At 41.7% G+C, this 17,984-nt stretch overlaps 1 protein-coding gene across 2 annotated transcripts in view; it reads left to right on the forward strand.

Annotated features, from left to right (window-relative positions):
- The window catches only part of atp6v0d1 (ATPase H+ transporting V0 subunit d1), a 54,638-nt gene extending 37,441 nt beyond the window's left edge, over positions 1–17,197 (forward strand). For both annotated transcript variants that reach the window (XM_080187087.1, XM_080187088.1), the window contains exons 2-8: positions 2,632–2,803; positions 4,752–4,930; positions 6,135–6,214; positions 7,036–7,113; positions 8,232–8,408; positions 8,847–8,924; positions 15,815–17,197. In XM_080187087.1, the coding sequence (XP_080043213.1) occupies positions 2,632–2,803; positions 4,752–4,930; positions 6,135–6,214; positions 7,036–7,113; positions 8,232–8,408; positions 8,847–8,924; positions 15,815–15,976 (926 nt within the window). In that variant the 3' untranslated portion in view covers positions 15,977–17,197. The remainder of the gene's footprint in view (positions 1–2,631; positions 2,804–4,751; positions 4,931–6,134; positions 6,215–7,035; positions 7,114–8,231; positions 8,409–8,846; positions 8,925–15,814) is intronic.
- The last annotated feature ends 787 nt before the right edge of the window (positions 17,198–17,984 follow it).

Raw genomic sequence — 17,984 nt, forward strand, 5'->3', positions numbered from 1 at the left:
CTAACACATTTCCTCCCGTTTCTAAGTCCTAATGAGCTAAGCAGACTTGTATTTTCTATCCCTACAGATGCTGCCAGATGTGCTGAGCTTTTCCAGCATCCTCCTCTTGTTTCAGATTCCAGCATCCACTTTGCTTATCTTATTTTAGCATTGATATGATATGTTGGGCTTTCCATTGTTCTGTTGTTTACTGAGATATGAGTTGCCCAGTGAATCAAATGTCCAAGACCAAAGTGGTCAGAAGTACTCCCCCCTCATGGGCTCACCCCTCCCCCTGTTGGACTCTGTCCTTCCATCCAGCCCAGCCGCCCCCCACTTCCCTGGCCTCGGCTTGGGCCCCCCACTCACCAATTCTCAAACTCCCACTGGCATTTCATGCGCAATTGAGTGTTGATTGACAGTGGATGGGACCTCCATCTACCCATCAGATTGGCCAACAGCTCCTCAACCCAGCCAGGTACAGTGCTGCAGTGGCCAGAAGCGGTACAGCTTTGCTCTGTCTGGGATAACTCCTGGGATCTTTGAAAAGTTCAGTCCTGGGGGCAGGATGGTATTGGACTCCAAGGGGTAGGGGTGGTTTGGGTACAAGACGATCACAGTCCTGGGAGGTGGTATCCCAACTCTTGAGGTGTCTTACATGCCCAAGATGGGGATAAGTTTAAATGTTACTTTTCCCATCCTGCTTGCACCCACTCCAGCCAGCCTTAAATTTGAGACCGGGCAGGATGAAGCCCTTAAGTAGTCAATAGAGGGCCTTGTTAGGTCAATGGGCAGGTTTCCCCCTCGAGGCCTTCCCTGGCAGATGGGTCCCTGGGGGTGGGTGGGTGAGTGGGAGGTATGCAGGGGTGGAATCTCTTCTGCTCAACTTCATGTGCACCCCCTTCAAAAAAAACTCAGAATCCCACTTTGGAGGTGTGTAGAATTTTGCCCAGAGAGAATGTTTCTTCTGTGGGCAAAGCATAACTAGAGACATGAATATGAAATAATCGTGAAAAATTTCAATAGTGAACTCAAACTTCATCCAAAAAGTGGTGAAAATAGGGAGCTAGCTACCACAGGGAATAAAGGTAATAGTATAGACTTAAGGGGAAATTAGGCAAGCAAGTAAAGGAGAAGGCAGTCAATCATTATGATGGTAGATTTAGAGGAGAAAAGTTGGATGCAACATAAACACCCATTAGGGTTTAGTTGGGCCAAATGGCCTGTTTGTGCTATACATCCTATGAAATTCCCTTCTTTGAGTCTGAATTCAGTCCAGAGTGTGGAATGGAAATCTCTCCTGGTTAACAATCAGTATGAAATATAGATTGGTGTTGTATGTAACCATCTGCATTGGAACAACTTGTCCCGGATACTTCAACAGCAGCTTCCAAGTTCGCAATTTGCACAATCTCTTGGTACCACATCCACTCCCTCCACCATGAGGTTCAGTAGCAGCAGTGCATACTGTATCTACAAAATGCAATTCACCAAAGATCCTTAGATAGCACCTTCCAAACCCACGATCACTTCCATCTGGAAGAACAAGGGCAGCAGATATGTGGGAACACCGCCATCTGCAAGTTCCCCTCCAAGCCACTCAGCATACTGACTTGGAAATATGTCGCCTTTCCTTCACAGCCGCTGGGTCAAAATCCTGGTATTCCCTCCCTAATGGCATTGTGGGTCAACCCGCAGCATGTGGACTGTAGTGATTCAAGAAGGCAGCTCACCATCATCATCTCAAGGGCAACTAGGGATGGCCAGCCAACAACACCCATGAATTAAATGAATTTTTTAAAAAAACTCAATCACTTTGGGGAAGGAAAGAGCAGACAGGAACATTACCACTGAAGTCGCACATCATCCTGGCTTGGAGATGTGTCATCGTTTTTTCATTGTCACTATATCAAATTCCTCAAACTCTCTACCAAACCTTTGTGAGAGTAGTTTTACCAAATACCTGGAATGTGGCAACTAGGGGATTTTCACAATAACTTCATTGTAGTGTTAATGTAAGCGTACTTATGACAAACATTTTTTAAAAAAAGGGACTGCAGCAGTTCAGGAAAATAACTCTTCAATTTCTTGAGGGCAACTATGGGTGGATATTAAATGTTGGTATTTCTACTGGTGCCATGTCATGTGAATGAACATATAAAAAATAGGTTTGGGAAATCTCAGCCTGAAAAATACCAGATATGACCCAACAAAGGAAACTGATCTTTAACTTGATGTCTATTAGCAATCTTGAAGATAAGTTGGCTTTTGCATATTATTCTGAAATGAGTTTTAGGGCATCTGCTGCCACAGTTGTCAATACTTGTAATATTGCGGACATACAGATGCCTGCAGGCACTGGGTACCAGAAATGGGGTAGAGTTCAGTTTTTACTATGTTAATGTGTTCAATTTGATTGCCAACAAGGAAATAATTCTGTTTGAACTGATTTGTGGCACCAAACAGCGTGTAGCAGTTGGAACTAAGCTACAGGGAAGAAATATACGAAGCATTTTCTAACTTGGCCAGAAATTTATTTTCTGTTCTTTGCGATTGTTTGGTGGTGATCTTTGTTTTGATAGGCTGCAGAAACTTCTGTCAGGGGAATATTTGGCAATTTATTGTGCTTACATCTTCAATTATATCTTCCAGATTTGAAGCTTCATCTCCAGAGCACAGACTATGGCAATTTCTTGGCAAATGAAGCCTCCCCCCTCACTGTGTCAGTGATTGATGACAAATTGAAGGAGAAGATGGTGGTTGAGTTTAGACACATGAGGAACCATGCGTATGAGCCACTGGGCAGCTTTCTTGATTTCATCACGTGCGTAAAGGGTCGTATGAGTAGGGGGTGGGGGCAGTGTAATATAGGAGAGCAAATCTGCCTTGTATCATATTTACCTGATTGACCTGGCCAGCATTCCTCCCTCAAACAACACCATCAGAAAAAGATTGACTGTATATCCTACTCATTTACTTCCTTGAGATCGTGTATATTTGGTTCTTGTCTACCAAAATAAGAGTGGTGAACATTTCAAAAGTAATTAATTGGTCACAAAATACTCTGAAACATCCTGAAAGAGTCAAGGCACTATATGAATGCAAGATCTTTGTGTTGTTTTAGATACCAAGGAATGCTGTCACAATAATTTGGATGATGCAGTCCTAGAATTGCCTATCAGTGTAAAATGCTCCCAAGATTCTGCTCCTCACTACAAGAGCAAAATTTAATATTTGACTAAGCTTCAAATTCTGTTGATTGATATTCTAATTCAAACAAAAATTGCAATTTGAAATACCAGTGAGCAAATAAATATTTTTATAAGAATACATGTTGAAAAGCAAATATTGGGCCAGAACTTCCAACGAATGGAAACTACAGTCAAATTGTCACTCCCTTTTTACTTACCCAGATCGGGAACTGCACATTCCTTGCCTGACCTGACCTGACCCGGGCCTGATGAGAAATGCGCAGCCTCCTTGGTTCCAAAGGCATTCCTGTGCTGCGCAGCAATGTCGGAAGTGAAGCTACATCCCCATTTTGGAGAGAGATGGTGGGGATTTGGGGTTTGCATGTGGGGGCTGGGAATTTAGTGGGGAGTCGGAGGAGTCAATGCCATAGTTACTGAGGGGTTGGAAGTGATTTTAATTCTCCTGACTTTTCCCAAGTAATTATTCTGCTAAGAGTCTGAATCATCCAATGTCTCCGATCAGATAGTTCCCATTGCAGATTACTCGAATATTGGAAGTTTAAATTTCCCAGGCATTTCCCGTGCAGTTCTTGTGTGGAGATGTATGGGGGTGGGGGAGGGGCCCCCCCCCCAACTTATTTGCTGTTGTATCTTTCCAGAGGTTGCAAGTTCTGGGTCAATTTAAAGCTTGAAGAAAGGCCCAAAAATACTCTTGGACTATTGTGTGCAACTGCTTTTTATTAAGGGTGCAACATTGGTCATGTGCACACACTTGTTGACTGCTTGTGACATCTAAAACATCGTATTCCTCTTGGGATGTATCCTTAAAGTAACGCACACAAAGCACTTTGGAACAAAGTGGGTCAAACCTGATAAATTGAAATGAGAAAATTGCTTTTTCAAAATGGTAGTTGTCTTAACTGCTGCACGTTCCTTTCATTAGTACAATATAAACTGGACAGCATTTATGAAGTAGAGTTTTACCATTAGACCATTTTAGGAATGTTTACAAGATTAAAAGTTGTCTGAAGGATTGAGACATTTTTAGGTATCAGATTGAGTACAGTAGGCTTTCAGCTCCAACTTTTAGAAATGTAAACTCCTGGAGGAACGTACTGTCTACAGCTCTTGCTCACTTTCATCCACTTTTGCCTCAAATGTCCTTTCAACTTTTATCGTGGTTAATCTTTTTACTGTTCCAAATTGGTCATTTGCCACACACTTTAGTTCCATTGTTAGTGGCATAGTCAACAGTAATATTCTTATTCAGAAAATTACCAGCTTTTGTAACATCCCTTGACTGTTTTAAAATTACTTCTTCGATAAGTCATCTGATTGAGCTTCTCCCCAACTCCTCCAGCTCACTTGCATTTGATATTCTGCTATGTCATCTCCTCTCCCTGCCTGGTGAAGTGCTTCAGGATATTTTTCTAAGTTAAAGGCAAGTTACCTAAAGTGCAATTGGTAAAATAATTCTAATTTTACAGCAATATGATGGCATTCTTTACGAATATAACTGGGGTTTCAAACTGAGCACCAACTCCTGGCATAAGCAGTTAACGTATAGTTTTATTTATGCAGGTACAGCTACATGATAGACAATGTAATTCTCCTGATTACTGGAACATTACACCAGCGATCCATTTCTGAACTAGTTCCAAAGTGCCATCCCTTAGGCAGCTTTGAACAGATGGAAGCGGTGAATATTGCCCAGACACCAGCAGAACTTTACAATGCCATCTTGGTTGACACACCTTTAGGTAAGGTATGGGTCTGAGGATTAAAGAATGGAAAAGTGCTCATGTGAGAAGTTCAGCATTTGATTCATTCCTGCATATAACATTATGGCTGTCCAAGACTAATTTCTGGGATGAAGAGTTTATCTTGTGGTGAAAGGTTGGATCTGTCCCCATTGGGAGTTTTGAAGATTGATAGATGATCTTATTGAAACATACAACATATTTATTCAAGGGGATTTGATTGGGTAGATACCGGGTGGATAGTTCCACTTGTAGGTGAGATGAGAACCAGGGGACACCGTTTAAGAATGAAAGTTCTATTTTTTAAGGCAGAGATAAGGAGAATTTTTTTCTCTCAAAGCTTAGTTAGCATATGGAATTCTCTTCCCCTGAAAGTAGCTGAAACTGAGTTAAATTTATTCAAAGCTGAATTAGATAGACCTTTCTGATAGACAAGGGAGTTGAAGGTTATTTGGGGTGGGGACAGCAAAGTGGAGTTGAGACACAATTAGCTATGATTTTAATGATGGGGCAGACTTAAAAGGGCTAACTCCTGCTCCTACATCCTATGTTCCATGTTCCAAAGAATAAGATGAAAGCATCTTTCTGAACTGAGGTTTGATTGATGATCCACTCTTCTACCCTTAACTGACAACGTTTCAAGTTATTTCTTGTAACTTGTAACTAAGTATCAGCTTTTAACAGTTATTTTCCATCCAAGTGGTCCACATTATGGAAGATTAGGGTTAGGTTACAGATCAGAGTGAGATGATTGCTTATAAAGAATTAGTGTATGTGAAAGCAGGTGATGAAGGAGCAGTGCACTGAAAGCTCATGATTCCAAATAAGCCTGTTGGATTTTATCCTGGTGATGGGATTTCTTACTAACTTTTAAAAAGAACCATTGATTCTCCCATTGAATATCCATGGTTGACTGCATCTAAGTATTTACAGAGTTAATGCAATAATTAGTGTTCCATCCAGGCATGGCCCAGAGTGTAAACAGGGTTCTTAGATCTAAAATACATATTCTTGCTACAGGTCTCTAGGGACCTGGGTGCAAAGTAAGAATGCTTCTGTACTTTTTGAAATGTCGGAAGTGATATTCTGCTATAAATTGTTTCTTCAGGATTTTATTTTAGTGAATGCATGAGTTTGTGATTTTCAGTTTTTCATCATAGAATTCAAAATAATGTGTGCAATGAGATTTTTGTCTTCATTTCAGCCGCATTTTTCCAGGATTGTATATCTGAACAAGACCTCGATGAAATGAACATTGAAATTATTCGTAATACACTGTACAAGGTAACTGCAAGTAACTTGTACTTCTGAAACTTTAAATGAACTCTATGCTCAACAAGTTAAAAGATGTCATTGCTGAGAAATGGAACACATTCTCATCTTGGACAGCCAGTATTAGCATCCATTATGCATAGGTGGGTGCAACAAAGCCAGGTTTGCAATAAGTGCCCTCTATAATGTACAATATTCCATTATCTTGAAACATCACTAAAGGACACAGTAGATTTTGCATTGTCTGAAACCATCAAACCTTTCATGTCCTCCAACTATTTTGGTGCCAATCATTATCAGACTCTGGGCAGTTTAGTGTATGAGTATATAGTAACTGACAGATTAGGGCTGGTCAGATTAATTAGTGTGTAACCTTCATTTTGGTGAAATTTGAGCAGGATCCTGCTTCTGCCTGGCTGAAAAGCAAGGGAATGCATTATTCCTCGAATTAAATCTCAGAATATCAGTTTATGTTGTCCAAATGAAATCTGAAAGTTTTGCTTTGATTAGTCAGGCCCATTATTTTATTCAGTTAGTGTGAAGTTGTAATGTGGCATCTTCTGCAATAAAATGAATTAAAATTGTCCTGCCAAAACTCTCAGGATACATGAGCAAGTGACAAAGGGATCTCAGAAGAGGAGAAAATTCTAATGGGCCAAGTTGCAACATATTTTTAGTTGAATGTGATAAAAATCTATTGCAATTTAAGTACAATGGATCTGCTACAATTTGCAGAGAAGGATTTGATAGGCTGTTTCAACATGATTTTGAAAGCTCATTAGTACATAATTGACTTGACTGTTTTTCTTGCTCCACCACCACCAAACCCTAAGGCATATCTTGAATCGTTTTACAAATTCTGCAAGACGTTGGGAGGTACAACCGCTGATGCGATGTGTCCAATTTTGGAGGTGAGAATTTGGAACAGCCTTGCTTGCCATTCTGAAAGATTTTATTAATTTAGCTTGAATTTAGCATATTAAGTTTAAGGATTAAAAGCCTACCATGATTTAAATGTTACTTGACAGTACGAATCCTGTAGATTGATTCATGTTCTCAAAGTTCTGATAAAAACTTGGAGTCAGGAAATTTCTCATTTCTCCAGTTGACATCTGAGTATTTTATAATATTCACGAAACTTTGGTTGAATTTTTGTTCAGAATAATCAGAATAAGACTTAGAAACTCTAATTCTGACACAAATGGACAAAATGTTTCCTTGTAACAGCTGCAGCTACTTTACAGAAGACACTGTTTACATTAGTTTAGCTACAATTGTGATCTTTTTGGCTGAGTAATGGGAAAATTGAATATGTACGTAAACAGACCATCTTCCATTGCTGGCCAGAAACTCGATTTTTAAAATTATGTCCTCTCTATAGTTAAATCTAACATTTGGCCTCTCCTCCAGTTTGGAAGGGTTTTTGACCAACCTGCTATTTAAAAATTGAAACCTCATGAATTCATGTGCATGAATTGATTACATTTGTAATACTTTTAAAAAGTATTTAATGAAGCCCAACTTCAGTTTTCTTAAAATATATTTAGCTTGTTTACTCACTGCATGTATAGTCTTTTGAAAAATGTATTTTAATGTAATAGTGCTACATCAACTGTAAGCTGCAGTTAAAAAGTAATCTTGTGAAGGAGGAGTGCTGGATCTCTGTGGAGAACTCCAGGTGCAGTCAAGCACAATTATACTTGGGGGTTGAGAGGGATCAGAAAATCTCAAATAGCACTTAAACAGCATCTGCACAAATTTGCAACATTGTGTGTGTAATGTTAGTCATTAAATATGTCAACTAATATAATTTTTAAGTGTTTCTACTGTTCTAAATGGCTGTAAAATAAGATGTTCAGCTTTGCGATTGGAAAATCTAATGTGAATTTCCTCAGTGCTGGAACACTGATAACTGAGGTGTTAATATGGGTTCATGCACACTACAGATACTGTGCAGCATTATATGTAGAAGAAAGTGCCAAGTATTGTGAGGAATGAACACTGGAATTTTTTTCTCTATAACGTTTAGTTTGAAGCAGACAGGCGAGCTTTCATCATCACCATAAACTCCTTTGGGACAGAACTGTCTAAAGAAGACAGAGCGAAATTGTTCCCCCATTGCGGAAAACTCTACCCAGAAGGTCTTGCTCAACTAGCCAGAGCAGATGATTATGAGCAGGTGAAAACTGTGGCAGATTATTATCCAGTAAGTGGTGCTCATTTTTCAATTGAGGAATTTTGGAGTTATATTTATACATAGTAAAATACTGACTAAATGTAAATAGCTTCTTCCATGGATTGAGGTACGTTTTTGATGCCTGTTCCATGAGATAGTTTGATGTATTCTCTTATGAAGAAAGCACAATAGCTACTTGTTAAATTACCTCTTTTGAAACAAAAGCAGACAATGTGAAAACTACTTCAGTTTACTACAAGCTAAATACACCTCTGATTTTAGATTAAGGGGATTCGCTTGGCTGCAGAATAAAAAGTGTATTCTACAATTTTTGCGTTTTCTTTTATTTCATGCACTTTAGACGAAAACTTTAACTCCCAAACTTTATAACACCCAGCCATTTCACTATGTACTTTTCATATGATGATTGAGTGCCAGACCTACTGTACATTTTGCTTTTACCTTCAGGAATACAAGCTACTGTTTGAAGGAGCTGGCAGCAATCCTGGAGACAAAACGCTGGAGGATAGATTTTTTGAACATGAGGTACTTTATTTTATCACAATGCTCAATTGAGAAGTTGAGTATTGTGGGAGATGTTGCATTATATTCTTCGACACGGTGAAGCCTTCCATTGTTTGCTGGAGCAGACAAGTGAAGGAGCAGAGAGACAGATAAGAAATTACCTGTTAAAAACCTGTTTAAATAAGTTTAAAGCACTTTCGTAGTAAGAACTTACCTTGTAGAACTGTTTAAATCATTTAAAAGCATTTTTGCGGGCTTTTTGTATCTACTGCTTTAAGAATTCTAAGGGAGTGGATAGCAGGGAGTTGTGGGGGAGCAGGCTTTAAAACAGCACCAGGTTTAAAAGGAGGCCTGGTGTGGGCAGCGGAGTGAGGGGGAAGCAGAGTGAGCTACTAGGACTTAGGAGCAAAAGGGCTTGGGAGAAAAAGGGCCAGGTAAGTTAGTGTTGAAATTTTCAGTATTACTACAGTGAATAATGGAGGGGCATGTGATGTGTTGTTTCTGTATGATGTGGGAGTGGTGGACCCCAGGGTCCTTCCCAGTGACCATGTCTGCAGTAAGTGCAGGTTGCTGGAGGAGCTCCAGCTCAAGGTAGATGAGCTGGCCTCTAAGCTACAGACACTGAGGCTCATCAGGGGAGAGAGGGTGCCATTGTCAATGGGGTGCAAGTGACTTCCACCCCCCCCTAGACTGGCTAACTCTAAGGGTCAGGAACCAAGAGGAAGGAGGGTGGGGACTGGATGCCTCAGCCTCTCAATCTGCATAACAGGTTTGAGGTTCTTGCTTCCAATCTGGACGAGAACGAGGGAGGTGAGGCTGGTGAGCAAACTGCACACAGTACAGTGATGCAGGCGCAGGACATAGGCAAAGAGAAGGTGAAAAGGAACGTAGTAGTAATTGGGGACAGTGGGGTTAAGGGTATTGACACTGTCCTTTGTCACAATGACAAAGTGCACAGAAGGGTGTGTTGTCTGCCTGGTGCTCGGGTCCGGGATGTCACATCTGGGCTGCAGAGGAACCTGGAGTGGGAGGGTGAGAATCCGGTCGTTGTGGTACATGTGGGTGCCAATGACGTCGGCAAAATGCGAACTGAGGATCTGGGGAGGGAGTATGAAAGGCTGGGAATGGAATTAAAAAGTAGAACCGACAAGGTGGTTATCTCTGGGCTACTGCCTGAACCGAGTGCAGACGGGCGTAAGTTTGATAAGATTAAGGAAGTGAATGGGTGGCTCAGGGATTGGTGTGGGAGGAATGGGTTTGAATTTATGGGGCATTGGCATCAGTATTGGGGTAGGTGGGACCTGTTCGGGTGGGATGGGGTTGGTCTGAACCATGCTGGGACCAGAGTCCTGGCGAATCGTGTAGACAGGGCTTTAAACTAATTAGGCGGGGGGGGGGGTAGGTGACATTACAGGGTCTAAAGTTAAGGAGAGGGTACAAGTAAGGGAAGAGGCCGAGGATGTCCCAATAATAAAGGGAGTAGGAGGCGTGAGTATGGTTGGTGGCGTTCTGGCAAATAGGGTCCAGGTGAAGGCTGGGATGAAGGCACTTTATCTAAATGCACGAAGCATTCGGAATAAAGTGGATGAGCTGGTGGCGCAGATCAGCACAAATGGATATGATCTGGTGGCCATTACAGAGACGTGGCTGCAAGGTGACAGGGACTGGGAGCTGAATGTCCAGGGGTATCAAGTGTTTAGGAAGGATAGGCGGGAGGAAAAAGGGGGGGCTGGCGTAGCTCTGCTGATTAAGGATAGCATCAGGGTGGTAGCAAGGGATGATATAGAGCAGAAAGTGGAATTGTTGTGGGTGGAGATTAGGAACAGCAAAGGGAGGAAGACGCTGGTGGGTGTCGTCTATAGGCCCCCAAATAATGGTCTGGAGGTGGGGCGGGCTGTTAACGCGCAAATAAGTGCGGCGTGCAGGAATGGAACGGCGATAATTATGGGGGATTTCAATCTGCATATTGATTGGTCGACCCATGTTGGACGCAGTGGGCTCGAGGAGGAGTTCTTGGAATGCTGCCGGGATAGTTTCCTTGAACAGTGTGTGTTGGAGCCGACAAGGGAGCGAGCTATCTTGGATCTGGTGTTATGTAATGAGGCGGGTAGAATTAGGGACCTTGTGGTGAAGGATCCTCTTGGGGAGAGTGATCATTGTATGGTGGAGTTTCTGGTGTAGATGGAGGAGGAGAAAGTGGGTTCCCGGACACGCGTCCTTTGTTTGAACAGAGGGGAGTACGGTAGGATGAGAGAAGAATTGGCGAATGTTGACTGGGGGAGTGTGTTGGAAGGTAGGTCTGCTGAGGAGCAGTGGAGGATCTTTAAGGAGATCTTTCTTGGTGCTCAGCAGAAATTTAATTCCGATGGTTAAAAAGGACCGTAGGAGGAGAGGTAATAAGCCGTGGATAACGAAGGAGGTGAAGGAAAGTGTTAAATTAAAAGCGGAGGCGTTTAGAGTAGCTAAGAGTAGTGGGCGAGAAGTAGTTGGCTAGCGGATAGGAGACAGAGGGTGGTGGTTGATGGTAAAAATTCATCGTGGAGTTCGGTTTCGAGTGGTGTGCCTCAGGGATCTGTTTTGGGGCCACTGCCGTTTGTAATTTTTATTAATGATCTGGATGAGGGTATAGTTGGGTGGATTAGTAAGTTTGCTGATGACACCAAAGTCGGAGGTGTGGTAGATAGTGATGAAGGGTGTCATAGTTTGCAGGAAGAGCTGGGCCGAGAGGTGGCGGATGGAGTTTAATGCGGAGAAATGTGAGGTAATTCACTTTGGTAGGAATAACAGATGTGTCAAGTATAGGGCTAACGGGAGGACTTTGAATAGTGTGGATGAGCAGAGGGATCTAGGTGTATGTGTACATAGATCCCTGAAAGTTGGGAGTCAAGTAGATAAGGTTGTGAAGAAGGCATACGGTGTCTTGGCGTTTATTGGTAGGGGGATTGAATTTAGGAGTCGCAGCGTCATGTTGCAACTGTACACAACTCTGGTGCGGCCGCACTTGGAGTACTGTGTGCAGTTCTGGTCCCCACATTATAGGAAGGATGTGGAGGCTTTGGAGAGGGTGCAGAGGAGGTTTACCAGGATGTTGCCTGGTGTGGAGGGGAGGTCCTATGAGGAGAGGCTGAGGGATTTGGGGTTGTTTTCGCTGGAAAGAAGGCGGCTAAGAGGGGATCTTATTGAAACATATAAGATGATTAGAGGTTTAGATAGGGTGGATAGTAATAGCCTTTTTCCTCTGATGGAGAAATCTAGCACGAGGGGGCATGGCTTTAAATTAAGGGGTGGTAGTTATAGGACGGATGTCAGGGGTAGGTTCTTTACCCAGAGGGTGGTGAGGGATTGGAATGCCCTGCCTGCTGCAGTTGTAAATGCGCCTAGTTTGGGGGCGTTTAAGAGATCCGTGGATAGGTTTATGGACGAGAAGGGATTGGTTTAGGTTAGTGGGTCATTGTTTTGTAACTGGTCGGCGCAACATCGTGGGCCGAAGGGCCTGTTCTGCGCTGTAATGTTCTATGTTCTAAGAGGATTGGGAGAGGTTTAAATGTCAACAAAGATTGACAAAGAAGTTGATAAAGAAGGGTAGGAGAAACTATGAAGCTGGGCTAGCGCTTAGTATGAAAAAGGATAGCAAGAGTTTTTATAAATATATAAAAAGGAAGAGGCTGGCTAGGGTGAACGTTGGACCCTTAGAGGATGAGAGGGGGGACTTAGTGGTAGGGGATGGGGAAATGGCTGAGGCCTTGAATAACCTTTTTGTTTCGGTCTTCACGGAGGAGGACGTGAATAATTTGCCGGGTGTTAGCGATGGAAAGGTGGTAGGACAGGAGGGTCTCAATGACATTATTGTTACTAGAGAGGCGGTGCTCAACAGACTGGAGGGACTGATTGTGGACAAGTCCCCAGGACCGGATGGAATGTATCCGAGGGTTCTGAAAGAAATGGCGGAGGTGATAGTGGATGCCTTGGTGGTTATTTTCCGGATGTCGCTGGATTCCGGGGAAGTGCCGGAAGATTGGAAAACGGCTAATGTTACGCCGTTGTTTAAGAAGGGTGGCAGGCAAAAGGCAGGGAATTATAGGCCGGTTAGTTTAACGTCTGTTGTAGGTAAAATGTTAGAATCCGTCATCAAGGAGGAAATAGCGAGGCATCTTGAGGGGAATTGCTTGATAGAGCAGACGCAGCACTGTTTCGTTAAGGGGAAGTCGTGTCTGACAAATTTATTGGAGTTCTATGAGGATGTGTCTAGGGCGGTGGATAGAGGAGAGCCGGTGGATGTGGTCTGTCTTGATTTTCAGAAGGCGTTTGACAAGGTACCTCACAAGAGGTTATTGCACAAGGTAAGGGAGCATGGAGTTGGGGGTAGGGTGTTAGCGTGGATAGAGGACTGGTTGTCAAATAGGAGGCAGAGAGTGGGGGTTAATGGGTGCTATTCGGATTGGCGGTTGGTGACTAGTGGAGTGCCTCAGGGGTCGGTGCTGGGGCCTCAGCTATTTACCATTTATATAGATGATCTGGAGGAGGGAACCGAGTGTATGGTGTCGAAATTTGCTGATGACACCAAGATTGGTGGAACGGCAAATTGCGTGGAGGGTGTGGAGAGTCTGCAGAAGGATCTAGATAGGCTGGGCAAATGGGCCAGGAACTGGCAAATGGAATTTAATGTTGGGAAGTGTGAGGTGGTCCACTTTGGTAGGAATAATGGTAGGAAGGACTGTTACTTATGTGGCGAAAAACTGCAGCAGGCGACGGTGCAGAGGGACCTCGGGGTCCTTGTGCATGAGTCGCCAAAACCCAGCCTGCAGGTGCAGCAGGTGGTCAGGAAGGCAAATGGGATGCTGGCCTTCATAGCGGGGGGGATTGAATATAAAAGTAGGGAGGTCTTGCTGTGGCTGTATAGGGCATTGGTGAGGCCGCAACTGGAGTACTGTGTGCAGTTTTGGTCGCTGCACTTACGCAAGGATATTTTGGCCTTGGAGGGAGTGCAGAGGAGGTTTACTAGGCTGATGCCGGAGTTGAGGGGGTTGAGCTATAAGGAGAGGCTGAATAAACTAGACTTGTACTCGTTAGAGTTTAGAAGAATGAGGGGAGATCTCATTGAGACGTATAAGATGATGAATGGGATGGATAGGATAGAGGTGGAGGGACTCTTCCTGCTCAGAAAGGACAGTAGGACTAGAGGGCACAGTCTCAAGATAAAGTGGGGGGGGGGGGGCAGTTTAGAACGGAGTTGAGGAGGAACTTCTTCACTCAAAGGGTGGTGAATCTCTGGAATTCTCTGCCTGTTGAGGTGGTGGAGGCTACCTCGCTAAATATTTTTAAGACGCGGGTTGATGGGTTTTTGATAAGAGAGGGGGTTAAGGGTTATGGGGAGAGGGCAGGAATGTGGAACTGAGCCACGACAGATCAGCCATGATCTTATTGAATGGCGGGGCAGGCTCGAAGGGCTAGTTGGCCTACTCCTGCTCCTATTTCTTATGTTCTTATGCTTGTTAATACATCGTGTGGGAGAAGTGCAGCTCGTTCCTAAAATATATTTTACTGCACATGTTTTCAGAATTTGTTGGCACATTATTAAAGAATGAGTTTAACCTTTTTTTGCAATAGTCATTGAGTGAAGTATCAATCAGTACTACACTGTTAGATGAATTATGGATTTTTGTGGAAAGGTAGATTGGCAACCACCTGATAAAGTCAAAAACCTTCCCTGATAACTTGTGGCAATCTCATTACCCAAGTTACTCTGTCAAGACTGCTTGTAGGGTGCCACTATAGAAGAACCAGTAAAGAGATGCGAGATGACTAAGCGATTATATGGTTCTTCCTGTCCCAGTCTGTTTGAAATATTATTGAGAAACTCAAGTAGTGAACCTTGACAAAATTTAGTTAAGTGTTCCTAAAGTGATTCAGTGACAAATCAGTAACTGTGGTGGACTATGTCCTTTAATTTTGTTCGTAATAAAGACTGGGTCTCCTGATCAAAGCTGGGATTTTAGCTGGGGACTACTTCCTGAATACTCATTCAATTTCCTCCTATAACTAACTTTATAGATCTGTTGAAAACATTTTATCTTAAGAACTTGCAATCTATATGTTTGTGCACACTCATATTCTAACATTTAAACTGTCTTGTTGCATTTTGATGCTATACAATTGCCTCATCTTGTAGATGGGTCAGACATGTAAATGTGGGGGCAACTCCTGTAGTATCTATCTTCTAAAGGAGCAATGTCTGGCCATTTGCAGCCGAAGCTAGTCAGTACAGTGGATAGAGATGGGAGAAGAAATTTTCATTCTTTATTCATCAATTGCTCAGTATCTGGAATTTGGAAAATGATGCAGATATTCCCATATGATAGTTCAATAATTCTAAAACGGTGTAAAATGTGGTTAACCACCTTCTGCACTGGCATTGAAGTGATGTTTTGCTGTATTTGAGACTATAAAAATGCATGTACTTGATGGAAACACTTAAATCTTGAAATCAAGAACAACCATTTAATCTTGATTTGTTATAGCCCATTAAAATATAATTTGAAGTTGTCCCCAAGATCTATACATCAAAAACCAGCAAGACAAACACTCCAATGAGGTGGTGTGATTTGTGAACTAGATTCAATAAGTGGACACTCTGTACAAGTATGGAAATGTGTTAAAATTATTCCAATTCATTGGTGAATCTTAAGCTACTTTTCATACAAGCTTATTGTGCAGGGCTGTTGCAAGATGTTGAGGGACAAGTGTTTTATCTAGAGTTCATATCTGGCTTAGGAAGAATTTTAAAAAGTTAAAAGATTGTGATCCTCCATTGCACTTGTTTGCTTTAATATATATTTTGATTTTAAATGTTTTTGGATCAACAGAATTTATGAATTGTACATGGCTGGCATTAACTTTGGATTATTTTGTAGGTTAAACTGAACAAGTTGGCATTCCTGAACCAATTCCACTTTGGGGTCTTCTACGCATATGTGAAGCTTAAAGAACAGGAATGCAGGAACATTGTATGGATTGCAGAATGTATTGCACAAAGACACAGGGCCAAGATTGATAACTATATTCCAATCTTCTGAATTCCAGTTTTGCCCACACTACCCATCACCCCAATACGTCAAATACTAATTCCACTTCATCTCTTTACTGTTTCTAGTTGGAATGTTTTCTTTTGTAAAGTGTGCATTGAATTTCCTGGATGTATTTCACATGTTTCACTTTTTTTAAAGGCTTTGCTGACGTTTTAACTTGTAATCTGCTCCTGGAAATAAGACTAAAACAGAACTAATTCCAAATCCTAATGGCCGAATTTATAATCTGTTGAAGCATTGGCAAGTTGATTTACTATATGCATAAACATTAATTGTATTTTTAAAGCTAATTTTTCCAAAACTGAGAAATTAGCTTTATTACCTTATATTTTTGGCAATATTGCCATTCTGTCAGTGCTTTAACATCTTTAGTGAAGTAATATTTCAACATCTTAATTGCAATGCAAAATCAGGGCGAGCAGATAGATCAGAAGGTCAGCATTGCAATTTCTTCAACTATTTGAATGTCTTTATATAATGATCTTCTGTGATCAATGGTAGTCGTTTCTCTTGTAAGTGCAATGTTTTATTTTCAGAAAATGCTCCAAACTGCAATGGTTAGCTGAAGATTGTTTATATTGAGGTGCAGCGTACGATGTAATTATTCTGCCACTGTTGTTTGTGGAGCTTTCACTTCTGCATGAGGTATTTGAGTATTACTCCAGCATTCACCACAAACTTGTTTACATTCAGGGAAGAATTGGCTGGCTGGGCCCATGGTCACAAGCAGTTTTGCTTGTTCATTATGTTGAAGCATAAAATGCAAAATTTGAAAATAAATGGTAGATTCTTGATAGGGACCTAGGAGTGAAGTATTTCTATGTGCAATTTGGTAATTCATGTGCCGTGTGTAGAAAGCTCTTGAGTTTTGTGTAATAATTAGGATGTGATTCTGATTAATTCTTGATCTGAAAGTTAAAATTCTGTGACTTGTTAACTGCTGTACATTGTATTTGTGATCAAGTCCTTTAATAAAATGATGGCTGCTTCCTGGCAGATATATCCAGTTAAAATTAAAGATTTAAAAATGTGAAACCAATTTAGAAGCAGATGTTCAATAATGCAATGTAAGTAATGGTCTTTAAAATTATCCACTGTACAGTTCAAAACATTTAATTTTAGTAACCTTTATTTCCTGTTATACATTTCTTCTGTTCATCCTAAATAAGCTTCATAAAGGACAGGTCAATAAACCTTTACAACCAATTATAGATGGTCTGAATTAGCTTTAATTCAGCAGCAATTAAACTTGGAGTTGATGTAGATTGAATCATAGAATGCCTGTGGTACAAAGGAGGCCATTGAGCCTGCACCAACAAGTCCCACCCAGGCCCTATCCCTGCTGGTCCCTCAGACACTAGGGAGCAATTTAGCATAGCCAGTCAATTTAACCTGCACATCTTTAGACTGTGGAAGGAACCTGGAACACCCAGAGGATATCCACACAGGGAGAGCATGCAAACTCCACACAGATTGGCCTCTGACAAGTTAAAAGAATATGAAATGAGAGGAAAATATTTTGATTTAATTGCACAGAGTTCACATAGTTCTCAGTTCCTTTGGGAGAATAAAGTTCTACTTTGATTCCTTAAGCTTTCTAGGAGATTCCTGAAGTTCTTTCAGATTTTAATAAGGTGGCATGGTAACACAGTGGTTAGCACTGCTATCTCAGCGCCAGGAACCTGGGTTTGATTCCTGGCCTTGGGTCACTGTCTGTGTGAAGTTTGCATCTTCTCCCTGTGTCTGCTTGGGTTTCCTTCCACAGTCCAAAGATGTGCAGGTTAGATGGATTGACTATGCTAAATTGCCCCTTAGTGTTAGGGGATAGTCAGATAAGAAATTACCTGTTTAAATAAGTTTAAAGCACTTTCGTAGTAAGAACTTACCTTGTAGAACTGTTTAAATCATTTAAAAGCATTTTTGCGGGCTTTTTGTATTTACTGCTTTAAGAATTCTAAGGGAGTGGATAGCAGGGATTTGTGGGTGAGCAGGCTTT

Source organism: Carcharhinus amblyrhynchos, chromosome 4 (assembly GCF_965287045.1).
Source record: "Carcharhinus amblyrhynchos chromosome 4, sCarAmb.v2.hapA, whole genome shotgun sequence".
Lineage (NCBI taxonomy): Eukaryota > Metazoa > Chordata > Chondrichthyes > Carcharhiniformes > Carcharhinidae > Carcharhinus > Carcharhinus amblyrhynchos.